This window comes from Prionailurus bengalensis, chromosome B4 (genome assembly GCF_016509475.1).
Source record: "Prionailurus bengalensis isolate Pbe53 chromosome B4, Fcat_Pben_1.1_paternal_pri, whole genome shotgun sequence".
NCBI lineage: Eukaryota > Metazoa > Chordata > Mammalia > Carnivora > Felidae > Prionailurus > Prionailurus bengalensis.
In genome coordinates, this window is record NC_057358.1 from 77,580,590 (window position 1) to 77,600,975 (window position 20,386).

General features: G+C 38.9%; 1 protein-coding gene across 4 annotated transcripts in view; it reads right to left on the bottom strand.

Moving 5' to 3' along the window:
- The window catches only part of TFCP2 (transcription factor CP2), a 45,096-nt gene that overhangs the window by 13,008 nt on the left and 11,702 nt on the right, over positions 1-20,386 (bottom strand). For all 4 annotated transcript variants that reach the window (XM_043563930.1, XM_043563932.1, XM_043563931.1 and 1 more), the window contains exons 2-4: positions 6,483-6,634; positions 5,842-5,918; positions 3,490-3,595 (exon numbers count right to left, since the gene is read on the bottom strand). In XM_043563930.1, coding sequence (XP_043419865.1) covers positions 3,490-3,595; positions 5,842-5,918; positions 6,483-6,634 — 335 coding nt within the window. The remainder of the gene's footprint in view (positions 1-3,489; positions 3,596-5,841; positions 5,919-6,482; positions 6,635-20,386) is intronic.

Genomic DNA, 20,386 nt, shown 5'->3' on the forward strand with positions numbered 1-20,386 from the left:
TGTTTTATTATTGGTCCTCGTTACCAAGATTTTTATGTATCACATCCTAAACCTCTTTTCGCCAATGAAAAGGGTTTGATTAGAGCTAAAATGGACCTAAGTACTTTCCTTCTGAGTATCTTTTTTCCACCTTGAAAGGTTTTTTAAATAAGACAATTTAAACGCAGTTTCCTTTTAATTTGCCAAAATTCTACTTAAAGATAGATTTGGTCTACACACTAGTTCTAAAATTGTAATATAATCTGCTTCACTTACAGTTTTAAGATTAGTGTTACTGATAGAAGAACACTAAGAAGACTGCTACAGAAAGAGAAAGCAGAGTGTCTGAATAAAGGCAGAAGCATTGTATTACAGAAAGAAACGGGAAAATTTTAACACCGAGATCGATGCTGGCCTTGAAGTCATCAAATAATCCTGTAACAGAGCAACAAATCTGATACTCAAGAGGGAAATGAATGAGACTCGGCAGAATTGCTTTCCATTCCACATAGCATATACTCACTCAAATATCATTTCCTGACTTCTATTAATATTCAAACTGGGGAGATAAAGCCAGGCTGATATTATCACAACTAATACTAACCATACTACTGTTTTACGGTCGATTCAAACAACAAAGCATTAAGTGGGTCCCACAATGTTAGTTGTGTTGGATTCATCCTAAGGTCAATTTATCAAATGGATATCAGGATGTCTGTATGAGAATCGGTATTTTCTTAGGTAAAGCTAGTAGGTACTTAGATTTGCTTAACAATTATGTTTCCCAGTAGGAGATAAGACCAATAGGAGATCAAAGACACAGATGGCAGGATTAAAAGTACATTCATGAAAAGAGACTGCATGTATGTTTGTAAAACAACTTCCCTTAAGCCCAATGATTTAAGAAAAATCAATTCTAGGGGCGATGGGTGGCTCAGCTGGTTAAATGTCCAACTTCAGCTCAGGTCATGATCTTGCGGCTCCTGATTTCAAGCCCCGCATGGGTCGGGTTCTGTGCTGACAGTTCAGAACCTAGAGCTTGCTTCCGATTCTGTGTCTCCCTCTCCCCCGCTTCCCTCCCTGTTCCCTCAAAAATAAATAAACATTAAAAATTTAAAAAAAAAAACAAACAAGAGAAACATTCTACTCTGTAGTAGTAGGGGCAAAAATATAAACTACAAATCAAGAGACATAGATTCTAATCCCAGGTCTCTTACTGTAGGTAAAACAAACACCATCTGGCTCTCAAGTATTAGTAAAAAAAAAAAAAAAAAAGAACTTGCAGCATTTGGGGAAACCTTTTACATACACTCAAAATATCAGACCCTGAATAGCCAAAACAATCTTGAAAAATAAAGTTGGAGGCCTCACATTTCTAGATTTCAAAACTTACTACGAAGTTGCAGTTATCAAAGTTATGCCAGTGTGGTACTGGCATAAAGGTGGAGACACGGACAAATGGAATACAAGAGAGAGCCCAGAAGTGAATCCTCACATAAGTGGTCAAATGACGTTGGACAAAGGTGCCAAGACCAATCAGTGGGGAAAGAATAGTTGTTTCAATAAATGGTTTTGGGAAAACGGAATATCCACATACAAGGAATGAAGATGAACTCTTACTTTATACCATATACGAAAATGTACTGAAAAATGTATCAAACACCTAAATGTAAGACCTAAAACTATAAAACATATCAGGAAAAGCTTCATTGGGTTTTGCAACAATTTCTTAGATGTGACACCAAAAGCACAGGCAAGGCAATAAAATTAAATACATAAACTGGACTACATCAAAATTTAAACTTTTATACATCAAAGGACATTATCAACGCAGTGAAAAGACAATCCACACAGAATGGAAGAAAATATTGCAAAGCATGTATCTGATAGGGGGTTAATATCCAGAATATATAAAGAACTCCTACAACTCAACAACCAACAGCCACAAAACAACCAGATTCAAAAACAAGGAAAGGACCTGAATATACATTTCTTCACAGAAGATACATATATAGTCAATAAGCATATGAAAAGATGTCAACATCACTAATCATTACAGAAATGTAAATCAAAACCATAATGAGATACCAATTCACATCCATTAGGAGGGCTACTATTTAAAAAAAGGAAAATAGGGGTACCTGGGTGGCTCAGTCAGTTGAGCCTCTGACTTCAGCTCAGGTCATGATCTTGCAGTTTGGGAGTTCAAGCCCTGCGTCAGGCTCTATGATGACAGCTCAGAGCCTGGAGCCTCCTTCGGATTTTGTCTCCCTCTCCGTCCCTCCCCCACTTGCATTCTGTCTCTCTCCCTCTCAAAAATAAATAAAACATCTGGCCGCCTCAGTGGCTCAGTTGACTGAGCATCCGACTTCAGCTCAGGTCATGATCTCACGGTTTGTGGGTTTGAGCTCTGTATTGGGCTGTGTGCTGACAGCTCAGAGCCTGGAGCCTGATTCAGCTTCTGTGTCTCCCTCTCTCTGCCTCTCCCCTGCTTGTTCTCTCTCTCTCAAAAATAAATAAACGTTAGAAAAAATTATTAAAAATAAATAAAACATTTTCAAATTAAAAAAAAATAAAACAAAATTAAAAAAGGAAAATAGCACATGTTGGTGAGGAGGTAGAATAATTAGAACCCTTGTTCACTTCTGACGGGAATGTAAAACGTGCAGCTGCTATGGAAACAGTACGGTGGTTCCTCAAAACAATTAAAAATAGAATTATCACATATGATCTAGCAATTCCGTCTCTGGGCTTATACCCAAAAGAACTGAAAGCAGACTGAAATATCTGTATACCCATGGTCATAAGTTGCATTATTCACAATCACCAAAAGGTAGAATCAGCCCAAGTGTCTACTAAAGGATGAATGGATAAACAAAATGTGGTATTTATACACAATGGAATAGTATTCAGCCTTAAAAAGGAGGAAAATTCTGATGCACACCACTATGTGGATGAACCTTGAGGATTATGTTAAGTGAACCAAGCCAATCACAAAGAGACAAATACTGGATGATTTCACTTATATGAGGCACCTAGAGTAGTCAAATTCATTCAAACAAAAAGTAGAATGGTAGTTGCCAGGGGCTGGGGAGAAAAGGGGATGGGGAGTTACTGTTGAATGGTTACAGAGTTTCAGTTTTGCAAGATGAAAAAAGTTCTGGAGATGGATGCAGTGAGGGCTGCACAATGTGAATGGGCACTGAATTATTTACTTTAAAATGTTTTGAAATACTAACTTTTATGTTCTATATATTTTACCATAACTACATTAAAAACACAAAAACAAACCCTCAAGTACTGGATGTAATTGTTACCGAACTGAAGTGTTCCAACTTCAATTTTGGTATTATCCCAGTAATTTTTTATGCTTATGGTCAATAACCCCTTCAGGGTTTTGCTAATTGAGCCCCTGAAGCATTCTGAATCAAGGTAAACATGAAGTAAAGAAAACCGATTCTCAGACCATACTTATAAGCATTTCCTGGGCAAAAGATTCCCTTAACTCACCAATGTCAAGAATTCTATCTCCAGGTCGGTTCCACCTCCAGCCTTCCAGCTGCTGATGTTCAGTGTATTGTAGTCGTCTGTCATGGAACACTACACGGAATATACTCTAAAAGGGAGCAACACAATCAAATGATAATAGGATCCTTTAAAAGTCAGTGCTGACCTGTCAAGAACAATGAAATCTTGCCATGCGCAACAACGTGGATGGAGCTAGGGTACATCATGCTAAGCGAAACAAGTCAGTCAGAGAAAGACAAAATACCATATGATTTTACTTGTATGTAGAATTTAAGAAACAAAACAGACGAACATATGGGAAAGGGAAAAAAAAGGAGGGAAGCAAACCATAAGAGACTCTTAAAGATAGAGAACAAACTTGAGAATGCAAGCTGGTGCAGCCGCTCTGGAAAACAGTATGGGGGTTCCTCAAAAAACTAAAAACAGAACTACCCTACGACCCAGCAATTGCACCACTAGGCATTTATCCAAGGGGTACAGGTGTGCTGTTTCGAAGGTGCACGTGCACCCCAATGTTTATAGCAGCACTATCGACAATAGCCAAAGTATGGAAAGAGCCCAAATGTCCATCGATGGATGAGTGGATAAAGAACATGTGGTATAGATATACGATGGAGTATTACTCGGCAATCAAAAAGAACGAAACCTTGCCATTTGCAGCTACATGGATGGAACTGGAGGGGATTATGCTAAGTGAAATTAGTCAGTCAGAGAAAGACAAAAATCATATGACTTCACTCATATGAGGACTTTAAGAGACAAAACAGATGAACGTAAGGGAAGGGAAACAAAAATAATATAAAAACAGGGAGGGGGACAAAAACAGAAGAGACTCATAAATATGGAGAACAAACTGAGGGTTACTGGAGGGGTTGTGGGAGGGGGGATGGGCTAAAGAGTAAGGGACACTAAGGAATCTACTCCTGAAATCATTGTTGCACTATATGCTAACTAATTTGGACGTAAATTTAAAATAAAATTAAAAATTTTTAAAAAAGGATTTAAACATGAAACAAAGAGAACAAACTCTGAGGGTTGGTGGAGGGAGGTGGGTGGGGGATGGGCTAAATGAGTGATAGGTATTACGGCAGGCACTTGCGATGAGCACTGGGTATAATATGTAAGTGATAAATCACTAAATTCTACTCCTGAAACCAGTATTACACTACATGGTAACTAACTAGAATTTAAATAAAAATTTGAAAAAAATAAATAAAAATAAAAATCAGTGCTGACAAAAGAAAACCAGCAGAAGTTACCTCCAGTTAGTTTTCTAGATATAACCTAAAATTATTTTTCCTAAGACCTGTTTCACCTTATGGGTGCCTGGGTGGCTGGGTCAGTTAAAGCATGACTCTTGCTTTTGGCTCAGGTCATGATCTCACGGCTATAGGTTCGAGCCCCATGGTCGGGCTCTGTGCTGGCAGCACAAAGCTTGCTGGGGATTCTCTGTCTCCCTCTCTCTCTCTCTCTCTCTCTCTCTCTCTCTCTCTCTCTCTGCCCCTCCCCTGTGCTCTCACTCTATCTCTCAAAAATAAATTAAAAAAAAAATCTGTTTCACCCTAAAACCCATCACACCATGCCAAATTCTACTTTGGGGTAAATTTTATAAGTGCTCAGATATAATCTTTATAGTTACTAGTACCATATTTAATACTTGGCTTAAACATCAGTCCTGATGGACTGGGTATAAAGGATTCCTATTAGAAGCATTTCTACAAGTTTCTACTCTTACCATGTAATATCCAGCTCAGCTCTTCAGATGTATATGAAAAACTCACCAAGCTCCCTCCTTGCTAACCCACCACACGACACTGAGGGTAAGCAGGGGCTGTATCAATCAACTTCCCTTTTGTTATTCTGGCTTTGTGGAGGTGCTTATTTATATCCCCCCGCCAACTTTCACAGCGGCTGACCAAACTCTTCAGTCCCAAATGTGCTGTGAATTCATTGCTCGAAGTCTAGACTAAAATAACTGCTATTCATTAACAGCAGTTTCTGTTTTTCTTGTTACTAGACCAAGTATCCAAAGAGACACTGGAGCTTTTCTAAAAATTTCAAGGAGGTTACTCTATTCCACCCAAAACAACTTCACTGAGCCAGGAGACTACTTTGACATGGAGTAGTAAGCCTTCTGTTTCCGCAGCTGTGAAAAATCTAAGTGAATAAGGGGGCTCACTCTCACGCCAAAGGAATTACAGCTTCCCACTCTGCCAGCAAATTGTAGTGGGTAAGAGATACCACCAAGCCCTTAATGGAAGCAAAAGAATATTACCCAAAAAGGGTCAGTAAAAGAATACTGCGCAGAGAAATGATTTACTCATTTTCCTTTACCTTCACCAACTTGCCATTAATTTCTGGAAGTTCTCCAAGTTTCCTATTGTCTAGCATACGAATTTCATAAGACTGTCCTAGAAGAAAAAGTAACTACATATTATATTAATCATAAATTAACTTTGCAAGATGCACAAAGAATAAAATCCAGCTGAATATGCAAGAGTATATTATTAGTATTATTAACAAAACTATAATCCTTTACTATGTGCTAGGCACAGTGCTAAGTGTCTTCATACATTATACAATTAACTGATACAATTCTCAAAACTATTATCAATCCCATTTTTACAGATACAGGAATTGAAACGTAAAGAGTTTAAGTAACTTGTCCAAGGCCACGCAACTGGAAAACAGAGCTGGGTAAGGTAATACTTCTCGGTTGGTAACCAATGAATGGGGATGTCCAGGCACCATGGATTAGAAAGAAAGATGCAGACAGGAACTAAAAATGGGCAAGTACACAAAAGAAGCCAGTAATATACATTAAACATGACATTAAAGTGAAAATCTCTGAAGTAAGGCTTCAACTCTGACAGGTCACGCTAGAAAGATGTACTTTTTACATATAAGTATACCTACTAAAATATCATCAATCCAGCATATCTTCAATAATACTAACAAATAAGGAAGCATCTAACCTTGATTGAGATATGTCAGGGTTTCATCATGGAGTTTCACTGCTGGAGAGGTAGCAGCACAAAGCACGTATTGAAAAGGTAGGATTTTATTCTCATTATCAGGGGGCAAACTTGACTCTTCTTGCTTAAAAATGGGCAATGCAAGGACATCACTGAAATAAAACAAATAACTTACATTAACATCGGACAGAAGTGCAAGAGTGGATTTATGCTGAAACAATTTAACTGCAATTTGCTTTGGAAAACTATAAACATTATTCACTTTAAAAAAAAAAACAAAAAAAACAAAAAACATTATTCACTTTGATGAAGTTTCTTCCCAACCACTCAGTTCAGATTACCTGCCGTGACAGTCCCCTCACCACAACAATGTGGGCAATGACAGATAGATATTCACTGCTAAGACCATCTAGACAGGGGTTCCTAAAAGGGCTCTGAAAATTATATGCAGAGTTCCAAAATGTCAATTTAGGATGCTCAGTAATGTGTCTGTTCTTAGAAAGGCACCAACTACAGTTATCTTTATAACCACATCAGCTGATCTACTCTAAGGATTAAAACAAGACTCAGAATTCCTAGAAGCCACTTGAAAAGGACAAATCAATGACCAGTGTATATTTCAAGGTCAGCTTACATTCTGTGGAATACAGCTAACTAGAAGTGCTGTGTTTCAGTTCCTAAAAGCCTTACGCAAATCTTAGACAAGCTCTCTAGTCTTCGCTCCTTCATCTATCAAATGGGAACCACATCTGCTCTCTAGAGTAAATATGTAAGAAAGTATTTTGGAATCCATAAGGGACTAAAATTGATGTAAAGGATTAACAGTAATCTTCCCTCATAAACTCTAGCCATGGATTAGTGGGAAAGAACATCCTGGGCCCTATCCTGGAGACCGACTGTTATGATCAACATTCGCTCCAAACTTTAAAAGAATCTTAATAGATGTACCAAATTAAAAAGTGTTTCCAATTATCTCAAGACATGCCACAAAATTAAATGTATTTTATTTTACTTTAAAGAATTTGTACATGTAATCACCAGAACAGCTAAAATTAAAAAGAATGACAACCCAAATGTTGGCAAGGATGTGGAACAACCAGAACTCCTATTCTTTGCCAGCAGGAGTGTAAAATAGCACAACCACTTTGGAAAAAGGTTTGACCATTTCTTATAAAAGTAAACATCTATCTGCCCTTTGATCCAGCAATTCTATTCATAGGTATTTATCCAAGAGAAATGAAAATATAAGTCCATGTAAAGCTTGTACATAAATGCTCATAGCACAAAAGCAAAAATGGGAAAGAATCCAAATGTTTATAATTAAGAGAAACGGATGCACAAACTGTGGTGTATTCCATACAGTAGAATACTACTCAGCAAAACAAAGGAACGCAACAACATGGATGAATCTCGCAGACACGATACTGAACAAAAGAAGCTACACAAAAAGAATATATAATGTATGATTCCATTTATATGGTGTTCTAAAACAGGCAAAACCAAGGAGAACAGTGGTTTCCTGGCAGGGCAGAGATTGCTTGGAAGACATACAAGAGAACTTTCCGGGGAGATAAAAATGTTCTACACAATGTTAAGTGTGTGGGCAACACGAAAATTCTTTAAATGTACCCTCAGCAGTGTACAAACATCCTCCCCAAACATTACAGAATCGTTACATTCAGGCAAAAACCACCATTGACAGAAAAATGGCTGAACTCAGGTAAATCTTAGAGACATTACAAATTCTCATTGGAAAGCAAAACAAGCAGAAAATGCTCTGATTATTGTCCTAATAATCCACACAGGAGTAATAAAAATTTAATGGTATTAATGCTAACAAACAAAACAAGCAAGGGGAAGGGAAGAGTAAAAGAAATTTCTCTTTTCTGCTGATGTCTGAACAGCAAGGTTTCGTGTTATTAGTAGAATCCAGGCACTCGGGACGCAAACCAGCTTTTATGGAACATAAGTTTCTTGTTGCTAAGAAGTATCTCAAAGGCTAGAAAACAAAACGTGCTTTCATCCCCTTACGTCTGGAGGTGTGTGTGCTGTGCTCAAATGCATGGGGTTGAGTGGAGAAGGCAAGGACTCCCTCTTTCTGTCTGTATTAATTTGTCAGGTAAACATACTACCGATCCCTTGAGACTACTTAAAACTGTAGAAGCATGGGTTTTCTAGAAAAGTATTCCATGCCAGTTCCTCCACTTCTACAGTCAGGAAGTTACCAATGCTCCCACCACAAACAGTACAGAACATAAAGCAAAACACTACAAAACTTCAGAAACATGATGGTAGTCTTTGGGAGACTTTATTACCATACCATTCCCAATACATATCATTCTCAAAAACATCACCTCTGATGATTCTTTGAAAGATTAGTGAAGATTATCAGGAATCAAGGCAAATCGGATTTTGCAACATAGCAACAGCTCAACCTTTAGGAATGTAGGGTATTTTTTTTCTTCTCAATGTTACTGCCTAGCAAAGTTAATATATAGCAATAGTCCCTAGTCATCTCAATATAATGTGGCTTTACACCTAATCCCTCATGACTAAGCAAAGGACTGTCATTTGATGCTCAAATTTTAAAACGGATTCTACAAGCTACCTCTAAAATTAAATAACTCAAAACAGCCAAACCAAATACACAAAGCTATATTTTCTCATCAGAGCTTTTAAGATCCCAAAACCTCAAACATATTTGAACTATTCATGTTCTTAAAATACTGCATTTCTTTTACTCTGCTGTGGATCAAAAATACCATTTGATTTCACGTTCCCAGAGGTGGAGGCTAAAGGTCATTGGCGAACACAGTTCTAGGCCCCTGTTTATAGCAAAACAGTGATGGATTAAGTAAGAAATCGTAACAGATTTGGAAATACAAAAGTCTGCTCCTCTGTCTCAGGGGTAAATGGAGCATGGATTAGGGAAACCCACTCTGGTGGAGTCTTAAGTAGTTGGTACCAATGTATAATTTAGCATTTTATTATTTTATCTGATTGCTTCATGTATTTTTTTTTAAGATTTTATTTATTTTATTTTTCAAAAAAGATTTTTTTTGTTAAGTAATCTCTGCACCTAATGTGGGACTTGAATTCATGACCCAGAAATCAAGAGTCCTTTGTTCCACCAACTGAGCCAGCCAGGTGCTCCTGCTGCATATATTTAATTCATTCCAATGAAACATAAGCTGTTTGAAGGAGCAACTTCTGTTTTCTGTTCTTGGTAAATATTTGTTGCTGTGATTTACATTTTTGTTTGCATTTTCCGGAATATTCAGCACTAGTACACTGTGATCATTTTATTTTTTTAATGTTTATTATTTTTGAGGGAGAGACAGAGAGAAAGAGAGCAAGCAGGGGAGGGTCAGAGAGAGAGGGAGACACAGAATTGGAAGCAGCCTCCAGGCTCTGAGTTGTTAGCATGTGGGGCTCGAACTCACAGACTGAGAGATCATGGCCTGAGCTGAAGTCGGCCGCTTAACCAACTGAGCCACCCAGGCGCCCCTTATTGTGATCATTTTAGAGTTTGACATCTCACCCTATCTGTGATCAAATGTAAGGATACAGAAATCTCACCTGCTAAAAAGATAACTTGAGTGTATGTTAAATACGTGCATCGCTAAGTGGAAATTCACACCTGAGAGTGAAAACATAGCAGAAAGCATCTGAGTGGAAGCAACACAGGAACAGAAGCACGATTAGAAGTGATCTTGCCTATATGTAACCGGGATTCCATGAAGAGCTGCTTCACGGTCTTCTGAGGCATAAACTACTCTTTCCAGATAAGGCAGCCTCTGAATGGTCTGTACTAAATTCACAGCTACGGTTTACTTAACCTTCCCCCTCAGGCCTACTAGCTGCTGAATGCCTTCTTCTAGAGACAGCCTACTGAAGAAAGAGGGAAAGGTTTGATGAGCTCTCCGTGAGTAAGAGAGGCAAGTAGACAGGTTGTCCATAGCATCAAGGGAAGTCACAAAAAAGGATGTGATCTTCCCATCTGTGACAACACGGATGGATCTGGAAGCTATTATGCTAAATGAAATAAGTCAGATTGAGAAAGACAAATACCATATGATTTCACTTCTGTCTGGAATCTAAAAAACAAATGAATAAACAAACAAAAAGCAGACCTATAGAGAACAAACTGATGGTTGCCAGAGGGAAGGGAGTGAGGGGAAAGGCAAAATGAATAAAAGGGAATAGGAGACACAAGCTTCCAGTTATAGAATGAGTAAGTCACAGGAATAAAAGGCACAGCACAGGGAACACAGCTGATGATTACTGTGTGCATTGCATGGTGACAGATGGCAGCTACACTTGTGGTGAGCACAGCATACGTATAGAGAAGGTGAATTAATTGTGTTGTACACCTGAAACTAATGTAATACTGTATATGTCAGGTATACTCAAATTTTAAAGATCTAAATAAGAAATAAATAAATAAAACAAATTAATGCTATAAAAACTACACTGCCAACAAAACACACTTATTTTCATTCTTTCTGGTAAAGAAACAGCAGTAAAGAATTTAAACAATATGGTCAGATCCAAAGAATAAGCAGGTGGGTAAGAAACAAAACAAAACAAAACAAAAGAAAGTGGGAGAGATAAAGAGAGAAAAGACTCTGGCCCCATTAAGAGAATGATAGGACAACCACCTCTTTTCCTCCATCTTTTCACATGCTCTTGTCCTATGGCTTTCAAATTTTTCTGAATACCATTTACGTTAAGTACTTTTTTAAAAAAAAAATTTAAAGTTTATTTATTTATTTTGAGAGAGAGAGAGAGAGAGCGCGCGCGCAAGCGCACAAGCAGGGGAGAGGTAGAGAGAGAGGGAGAGAGAATTCCAAGCAGGCTCCATACTGTCAGTGTGGAGCCTGATGCAGGGCTCGATCCAATGCACCATGAGACCATGACCTAAGCCAAATCGAGAATCAGATGCTTAACTGACTGAGTCACCCAGGCTCCCCTAAGTAAGTCGTTTTTATATTAAGACTCAGTGGATGTGTCCCCAGAACTGAAATAAGTTTCATAAAACAATACTTATTAATTTTGGTATTTTCTATAGCACTTCATTTTTGAAAACGTTGACCACAACCTGCAGTTTGAAGAACACTGCTCCTCTTTCCCTTAAAACTTTGCACTAAATTAAACCAAGTTTATTTACAATCCCTTTATTAGTATTCAAAAAACAACACAATAAAAGACAAGTCTTCCAGATCAGACTGTCATTCAGCTACTCAAGAATAGGGAATATTATCTACTTTAATAGACAAAGAAATACAGAGACTTACACAGAGAGTAAACACAGACAGTACTTCCTCAACTCATTATTAGCTCCCTTTTGGCTCTCTCATTTTTAAATTCATACAGCACATAACTCTCCATTGCAAAGGAACATAGAATGCTGCAAAATATAACAGCCAGCATATTCACACTGAAGACTGTCTTAAAAACTGCGATCCAAATCCTGCTTTTTTAAGTCAGAAAATATCTGGAAGTAAAATAGTTTTCAAGTAATCTTCTGCCGTAACTTGTAGACTGCATTACTAAATTAGAGTCAAATCCGTATGGAAGGCATATAAAGACCAGTGCTGTTAACCTTGGGTGCATATTAACAATTGATGGTGGGGTGGTGGTTAAAACTCCTTTCTGGGCCATATCCTGTGCCAACTAAATCAGAAGGGGGGCAGATCGTGAGCTTAATTACTTAGTTCCATGTCTTAATAAGCCAACATAATGGGTATGATCTCCATGTCATCGAAGATGACCACCTCCCTATACCAAAATCTGATTTTCCAGAGGTCCTCAATGAGCCATCTTGAAACACTACCTCTAATGGAAAGGGAGTTTCTTCAATCTATGCATATCTATCACCACTACTAGAGGAAAGACACTCAGCTTGACATTGAATCAGTAAATCTCTTCCCTTTTTTTTCCCCATTTATTCAGCAAATAGTCTTTGAGCACCTACTATCTTCTGGGCCCTATTTTAGGTGGCAGGGATAGAACAATAATCAAGTACAGATAAGGTCCCCCTTAAAAGTATAGCATCATTGTCTAAATTCCTATCTGTGAACAGCAACAAATCATACTACATTATTCTACAAATACCTATTTGTTTTCTTATTTCCAGTTCATTGTCCTTACAGTATTACAGATACTCAAGCATAAATGAATCATTATAGAATACAGAGCAAAAATGATACAACTCAAAAAGGCTTAGTATATCTCTAGCAGGTGTTTTACATAACTCTGGCCTGAGTATCTTAACTCCACTACTCCTTTCCAGCTGCAAACCTGGAATGCAGACTGTCCAGTGAGTAGGACATCAAAATGACAAGTGAGCAGTAGATAAAAACACCGTGTCTGGATTTTATGCTGATGATGCCCCTGACAGAGATATTGGTCATCTGACAAGTCTTTCTTGTCAGAAAGTATTTATGGAACTTTTTTCAAGATCTCAATACTGGGCTTAATGCTCTTTAAGCACTTTAAGAAGTACTTCTAGATATAAACCATTCTATTTCTTCCACACAGTTATGAGAGACCAGCAGTTTGAACAGTTGTCATTCATTACATACTCAAAGTTTACCCAAAAATGAAGCTAATTCCTCTCCCTCTACCCCAGTCTCTGGATCTTCCTCATTCTACTCTGTTGAATTATTTGTCAACTACTATATATTTACTGCTATAAGCAATGCACTTTTTATTTTTCCTTAGCTTAGAAAGTCAATAAAAACTTCTCACTTCAAACCTGTCTGCAAGCCTTATTTCTTTTCGAAGCTGAAAAGTATCTGACCCATTTCAGATACAAATTTACTTCCAGAAAACTTGCAAGATATTAAAAGTTTAATCAAAGAAATATGAATCAGCAAAGCCCTACCTCAGGAGATTTGCCAGATATAGGCCTGCTTTCTGTTTTTTTTTTTTTTTTTCCTACATTACAGGATTAGCTCTGACCAGGCTATAAATCTCATTAAAACACTGCTAATTGAAAATATCACCTGTGGCATCATTAGTATCAGGCTCTTTTATTAAATTTGAAATTACTGACTCTTCCCCTTTAGGTGATAAATGGCAAACTGCAACAATATTCGTGTGTTATATATTCCAGGAATCTGACAATTTTGATAAAGGAAGTGGAACCCCCCCTTTTCAGTATTCAAAATCTGATTATCTACCATCAGAGTATGACCTAAAGGGGAAAACAAGATTGTTCTGTCTTCCTGCGATTAAGGGAAACCATACATAGACCCTTATATGGTGCTGAGCCTCAAATCTTCTTTTCAGGTCCAAAATGTCTACCATTTCTTTTCTTTTTTTTTTCTTTTTCTTCTTCTTCTTCTTCTTCTTTGATGTAGTTCAGCTTCCTTCCCTCTTCGCAGACAAGCATCACTCACCACCTATCTGTTGGTGTTCTGCTTTGCTCATTTCATCCCCACTCCCAAGCCTATCTTCAAAGCCCCCAAATCTCCTTGGTCCCCCATTCCTCGCTGCAGTGAAATACAAGCATAGATTTTTTTTTTTTTAAGGCTTTAATTGCTAATGACTTTTGGGAAAATCCTAAATAAAAGTACCAGAACATTAGTCCTATGAAATGGTAAGAAGGCCTTAGCGATCTCTCTTCCCTTTGTGCACCCAGTGGTAAGCCTTATGAAAATCGCTCCTCCTTCAAACCATACCTTTGATGAAAGCCTAGTCTTCTAAAATGGCCAACACATTCCCTGGAGATATTGCAAATTAGGCTGATGATGTAATCAGAGCAGAACTGTTCTTTGCTCCCTTTCTTTTACAGTAGGTAGACAGAGGGAAGTAATCTGCATTTCTAAGAATATGCAGAGCAGAAGATACCTATGAAACTTCAACTCTTCTCAGGGACAATAACCATCTTTTTATCAATATCAGCCAATCTGCAGCCAGAGTAACCTTTAAAAATGTAAATTTGGTGCCCCTGGGTGGCTCAGTTAAGCCTCCTACTTCAGCTCAAGTCAAGATCTCACGGTTCCTGGGTTCGAGCCCCGTGTTGGACTGTCAGCCCAGAGCCTGGAGCTGCTTTAGATTCTGTCTCTCCCTCTCTCTTCTTTTAAATAAAAATTTTTTAAAAACATAAATTTAAGGGGCACCTGGGTGGCTCAGTTGATTAAGCGTCTGAATCTTGATTTCAGCTTAGGTCATGATCTCATGGTTTCCCGGGTTCGAGCCCTGCATCAGGCTCTGTGCACTGACTGTGAGGTTCCTGCTTACGATTTTCCCTCTCTCTTGTGTCCCTCTCTATTCACACTCTCTCAAAAATAAATAAACTTAAAAAAAAATTCCTATAAATTAATATGAAAAAGACCAACTCCCCTTCCCCCCCCCAAAAAAAAACTTGAATACTTACTTCTCAAGAGAAAACATGAATGGCTAGTAAACGTGTTGAACAGGTGCTCAGCCTCATAAAAAATCAGGAAAATGCAAATAAAACCACAATGAAATCCACATCCACTAATTGACAAAAATTAAGACACTGACTAAATAAAATACTGGTTAGGATGTAGAACAACCAAAACTTTTAAACTCCTAAGTATACTGGGAAAAACAAGTTAGCATTATTTTGAATAAAGATACACAAACTTCGAGCTGCCTTGGTGGCTCAGTAGTTTAAGTGCTGGACTTCCTCTCAGATCATGAGCTCAGGTCACGATCTCGCAGTTCGTGGGTTTGAGCCCCCTGTCGGGCTCTGTGCTGACAGCTGGGAGCCTGGAGCCTGATTCAGATTCTGCATCCCCCTCTCTCTCTGTCCCTTCCTGCTCTTGTGTTTTAAAACAAACATTAAAAAAAAAAAAGGGGTACACAAACTTCATAATCCAGCAATTACATTAATCCTACAACCCCTCTGCCTGAAACATTTTCTTTCTCCATCTTTGCAGGCTCAAATCTTACTCTTCTTTCAGATACGCCTTCAGGAGGTAGAATTTAGTATTTCTATGCTCTAAACTCCTGTAGCACTTTATCTCTAAGTGCTCTGATGTATCAGTTTCTAGCTTGTATCATACCTATTTAAATACATGTCTTATCTTCTCTAGCAAATTATAAGCAACTAGAGGACAAAAAGTTGCTTGATTTTGTCTTTTAATCACCATGGCACCAGACACAGCACTACATATAGAAGTGTATGGTTAAGACTCAAAGCTACACAATCAAGCTGGAACACAAAACCTAGCATTCAGAAGGCACTCAAGTGTGTGTTGAAGGAATAAAAATCTGCTGAGGGACTGAATCAACCAGGACTTGATATGCACACAAAGCATGAAGTAGCCGTGAAAGAAAATCACAACATCAATTTGTGTATCCAAAGCCCCCAATCTATTTTTCTCCCAGATTCTGGTTTGATGTTGCATCAGGATAGCCAGCTATCAGCTACAAATGGAAACTACTGCCAACCAGGCAGACAAAGAATGAGGGCAGGGCAGGAGGAGGTGGAAAAAAGAAAGAGAAGGTAACAAAGCAGAAGGAAGGAATGGCAACGCTGGAGGTCAACTTCCATAAGTATTCCAAGAGAGCAAGAACCAGAAGGAAGCAAAGTTACAGACCTTTGGCAAAAAAGACAAGGAATGATAGGACAAGTTAAAAAGACGAGGAAAGCAAGCCAGCAATCGATTATGTGCTAGACACTCTTGGACTTATATTATGCAGTATTTCAGACTTTACAAGAAGGTTAAAAAAAAAAAAAAAAACTTAACAGATACCTGTGTACGCTCCACTCAGCTTAAGAAATAAAGCACTAACAGGGAGGGATGCCTGGGTGGCTCAGTCAGTTAAGCGTCTGACTTTGGCTCAGGTCATGATCTCATGGCTCCTGAGTTCAAGCCCTGCGTGGGGCTCTGTGCTGACAGCTCAGAGCCTGGAGCCTGCTTCCAATTCTGTCTCTGTCTCTCTCTCTCTGCCTCCTCCGCTCACTCACTGTCTCTCTTTCAAATATAAAAAAACATTTAAAAAAAAGAAAGAAAGAGCACTAACAGTTGAAGCCCTCTATACCCTTCCTCCATTGTATCCCCCTTTAACTTCCAAAGGCAACAGTAACATAAATTTGAAGTTAAACACTCTTACTCATTTCTTTGTATTTTTACAGTGGTGCCATCTTTTTAAAAAGCAGTGGTAAATTTTATGGTAAAGGGAGGAATCTCACCCAAATACACAGTCCATCATAAGACACTGAGAGTAAGAGGGAAAGTAAAGGCACAGTCAGTAACAACTGACCAATTCTAAGACCTAAAAAAATGGAAGATTTAGGAGATGGATGGGTAACAGTTGAAGGGGGAAAAGTGAAGGCAAACAGTAGTGAAAAAGACGCACAGCAAAAAAAAAGAAAATTCAGGTTTTCATAATAATTTTTTACTGTTTGTTTTTCCGAGAGAGAGGGAGAGAGAGAGACTGAGTATGAGCAGGGGAGGGGCAGAGACAGAGGGAGACACAGAATCCGAAGCAGGCTTCAGGCTCCAAGCTGTCAGCACAGAGCCCGATGCGGGGCTCAAACTCACCGACTGTGAGATCATGACCTGAACTGAAGTCGGATGCTCAACCGACTGAGCCACCCAGGTGTCAAAAATTCAGTTTTGATGAAGAGAAATAGTTGCCTCAGAAACTGCTACGCTAGTGGCCTTTGAAACAAAATAGAGTGAATTCAGTTCACATACCCAACAAATCAGCACAAACTATCTGTTAGACACTCTTCTCCTGGAGCATTTATTCTAACTGGGGAAAGAGTCAAACAAATGAATAAGATATCAGATGTTTGGAAAAAGATAAAGCAGAGCAGAGTAGGCAGAGTACTGGTGAGGACAAGGAGGTGTTTGCTATCATATGTGAAGGTGGTTACAGAACCTCTCTCTGACAAAGTGACATTGGAGCAGAAACCTAAAGCAAGTAGGGAATGCAGAAGACTTTCAGGAAGAGGGGCGCCTGGGTGGCTTAGTTGGTTAAGCATCTTTTGTTTTTTAGTGTTTATTTCTTTTTTTATTAAAATTTTTTTTTAATGTTTATTTATTTATTTTTGAGAGAGAGAGAGTGAGAGAGAGAGACAGAGCACAAGCCAGGGAGGGGCAGAGAGAGAGGGAGACACAGACTCTGAAGCAGGCTCCAGGCTCCCAGCTGTCAGCACAGAGCCCAACACGGAGCTCGAACCCACAAACCGCAAGATCGTGACCTGAGCCGAAGTCAGCTCCTCAACTCACTGCGCCACCCAGGCGCTCCAAGGAACTCTACTCTTGATTTTGGCTCAGGTCCTGATCTTACAAACCATGAGCTGATATAGCATGGAGCCTGCTTGGGATTTTCTCTCCCTCTCTTTCTCTGCTCCCTACCCAACCCCCTGGTGTGCATGCACACATGTGTGGGCTCTCTCTCAAAATAAATTAAAAAAAAAAAAAAAAAAAAAGACTTCCAGAAAGAGTAACAGCAAATGCAAAGAACCTGAGGCAGAAAGGTGCATAGGATTTGAGGGACTGTAAGACCATCAGATGTGGCTGGGGCACAGCATGCTATAAAAAGAGTCTAGACAGAATGATCAGAAGGGCGCCCTGTGTACATCAATGCCAGAACTGGGGCTTTAATTCAAAACAAGATGCAAAATGAATGGAGGGTTTCCAGGAGAAAAGTGAAATGATCTGCTCTACATTTTTTTTTTTTTAAATGTTTATTTATTTTTGAGACCGAGAGAGACAGAGCATGAACGGGGGAGGGTCAGAGAGAGGGAGACACAGAATCCGAAACAGGCTCCAGGCTCTGAGCTGTCAGCACAGAGCCCGACGCGGGGCTCGAACTCACGGACCGCGAGATCATGACCTGAGCCGAAGTCGGCTGCTTAACCGACTGAGCCACCCAGGCGCCCCTCTACATTTTAAATAAACCATCATATAATTTATCATTTAAATAGGGACACTTTGTGAGTAAACAAGGGTGCTATTAGCAGTTACCACAGGACAACAGACATTAACAAGACCTTAATTTTAAAAGCCTTCTGTGCAGGGGTGCCTGGGTGGCTCAGTCAGTTAAGCGTCTGACTTCAGCTCAGGTCATGATCTCATAGTGAGTTTGAGCCCCATGTTGGGCTCTGAGCTGACAGCTTGGAGCCTGGAGCCTGCTTCAGATTCTGTGTCTCCCTCTCTCTCTTTGTCCCTCCCCTGCTTGTGCATATGTGCTCTCATGCTCGCTCTCTCTCTCTCTCTCTCTCTCTCTCTCTCTCAAAAATAAACATTTAACAATAAATAAATAAAAGGCTTCTGTGCAGAGCCAGTTTGAAGGGGTTCTTCTGGCCAAATCTGGAATAATTTAATCAAGATATATAATGGTAGTAAAAGATTACAACATATTGAATAAAGTAAAAATCTGAGACTACATTGTTAAAAATAAACCAATAAGAAGGGAAAGTTCCCTCTTACAGTAGACAGCCAACTAGTAAATGTAGAAGGAAAGACATAATTAGAAAGTCATCATTTGGGACGCCTGTGTGGCTTAGTCGGTTAAGCATCCCACTCTTGGTTTCAGCTCAGGTCATGATCTCAGGGTTTCATGAGTTCAAACCCTGCATCTGGCTTTGTGCTGACAGGGCAGAGCCTGCTTGGAATTCTCTCCCTTTCTCTCTCTGCCCCTTCCCTTTTCATGCAGTCTCTGTCTCTCTCAAAAATAAATACATAAAGCTAAAATATATACATATATATATATACATATATATATATATGTATATATATATGAAAATCATCATTTAGCAATCATCATAAAGAAAATTGATTAGGGCAAGAATCATCAACAAATGCTAAAACTGGTTGGTGAAAATTTGAAAATAGGATATTTACATGGTGTCAAAATGTCGCCCCTACAGAATACTAATTACAAAAGGCAAAGCAATAAATTTATAATGGAGAAAACTGGCATACCCCACCTTAACTAAGTGGTCAAAATTAACATTGCCAGCAATGGGACCAATCAATAGCATGTGTCCCCTAATATGATACACAGAAAACTCAGCATCCCTTCTTAGGTAGTACCACCCAAAGCGTATAACCTGAATCTATCATGAGGAAACATCAGACAAACCCAAACTGAGGGATATTCTACAAAATAACTGACCTCTACTCATCAAATTGTTAATGTCATAAAAATACAAAGACTCGGGGCGCCTGGGTGGCTCAGACGGTTGAGCGTCCAACTTTGGCTCAGGTCACGATCTCACGGTCCGTGAGTTCGAGCCCCGCGTCGGGCGCTGGGCTGATGGCTCGGAGCCTGGAGCCTGCTTCCAATTCTGTGTCTCCCTCTCTCTCTGCCCCTCCCCCGTTCATGCTCTGTCTCTCTCTGTCTCACAAATAAATAAACGTTAAAAAAAAAAAATACAAAGACTCATGATCTGCTCTAGATTAAAGGAGATAAAAGACATGACAACTGAGTCAATACATGATCTTGGATATTTTTTTGCTATAAAGGACATTATTGGGACAATTGGCAAAATCTGAATAAGGTCCACAGATTAGATCATACACGGTATTGTGTGTTAAGCTCCTAATTTTGATCACTATATTATAGATACGTAAGAGCATTTCATGTTTTTTTCCTGCCCCTCCACCAGAGAATTTCATGTTTTTTAAAAACACACACTGAAGTTTTTAGGTGTTAAGGGACACTGCAACTGCAACTTAAACAGTTCAGACTAAAAAAATAATAATAATTCTAGGTGTTGGGGAGGAGCAGAAGAGAGGAAGATAAAACAAATATAGCAAAATGTTAACATGTGAGTAATCTCGGTGAAGGGTATTTACAACTTCGTTGCACTGTTTTTGCAAATCTCCTTCAAGTCTGAAGTTGTTATTATTTTTTATGAACAGAATACACATAGACTTCTAAGTTTCTGTGTAGAGAACAGGCTA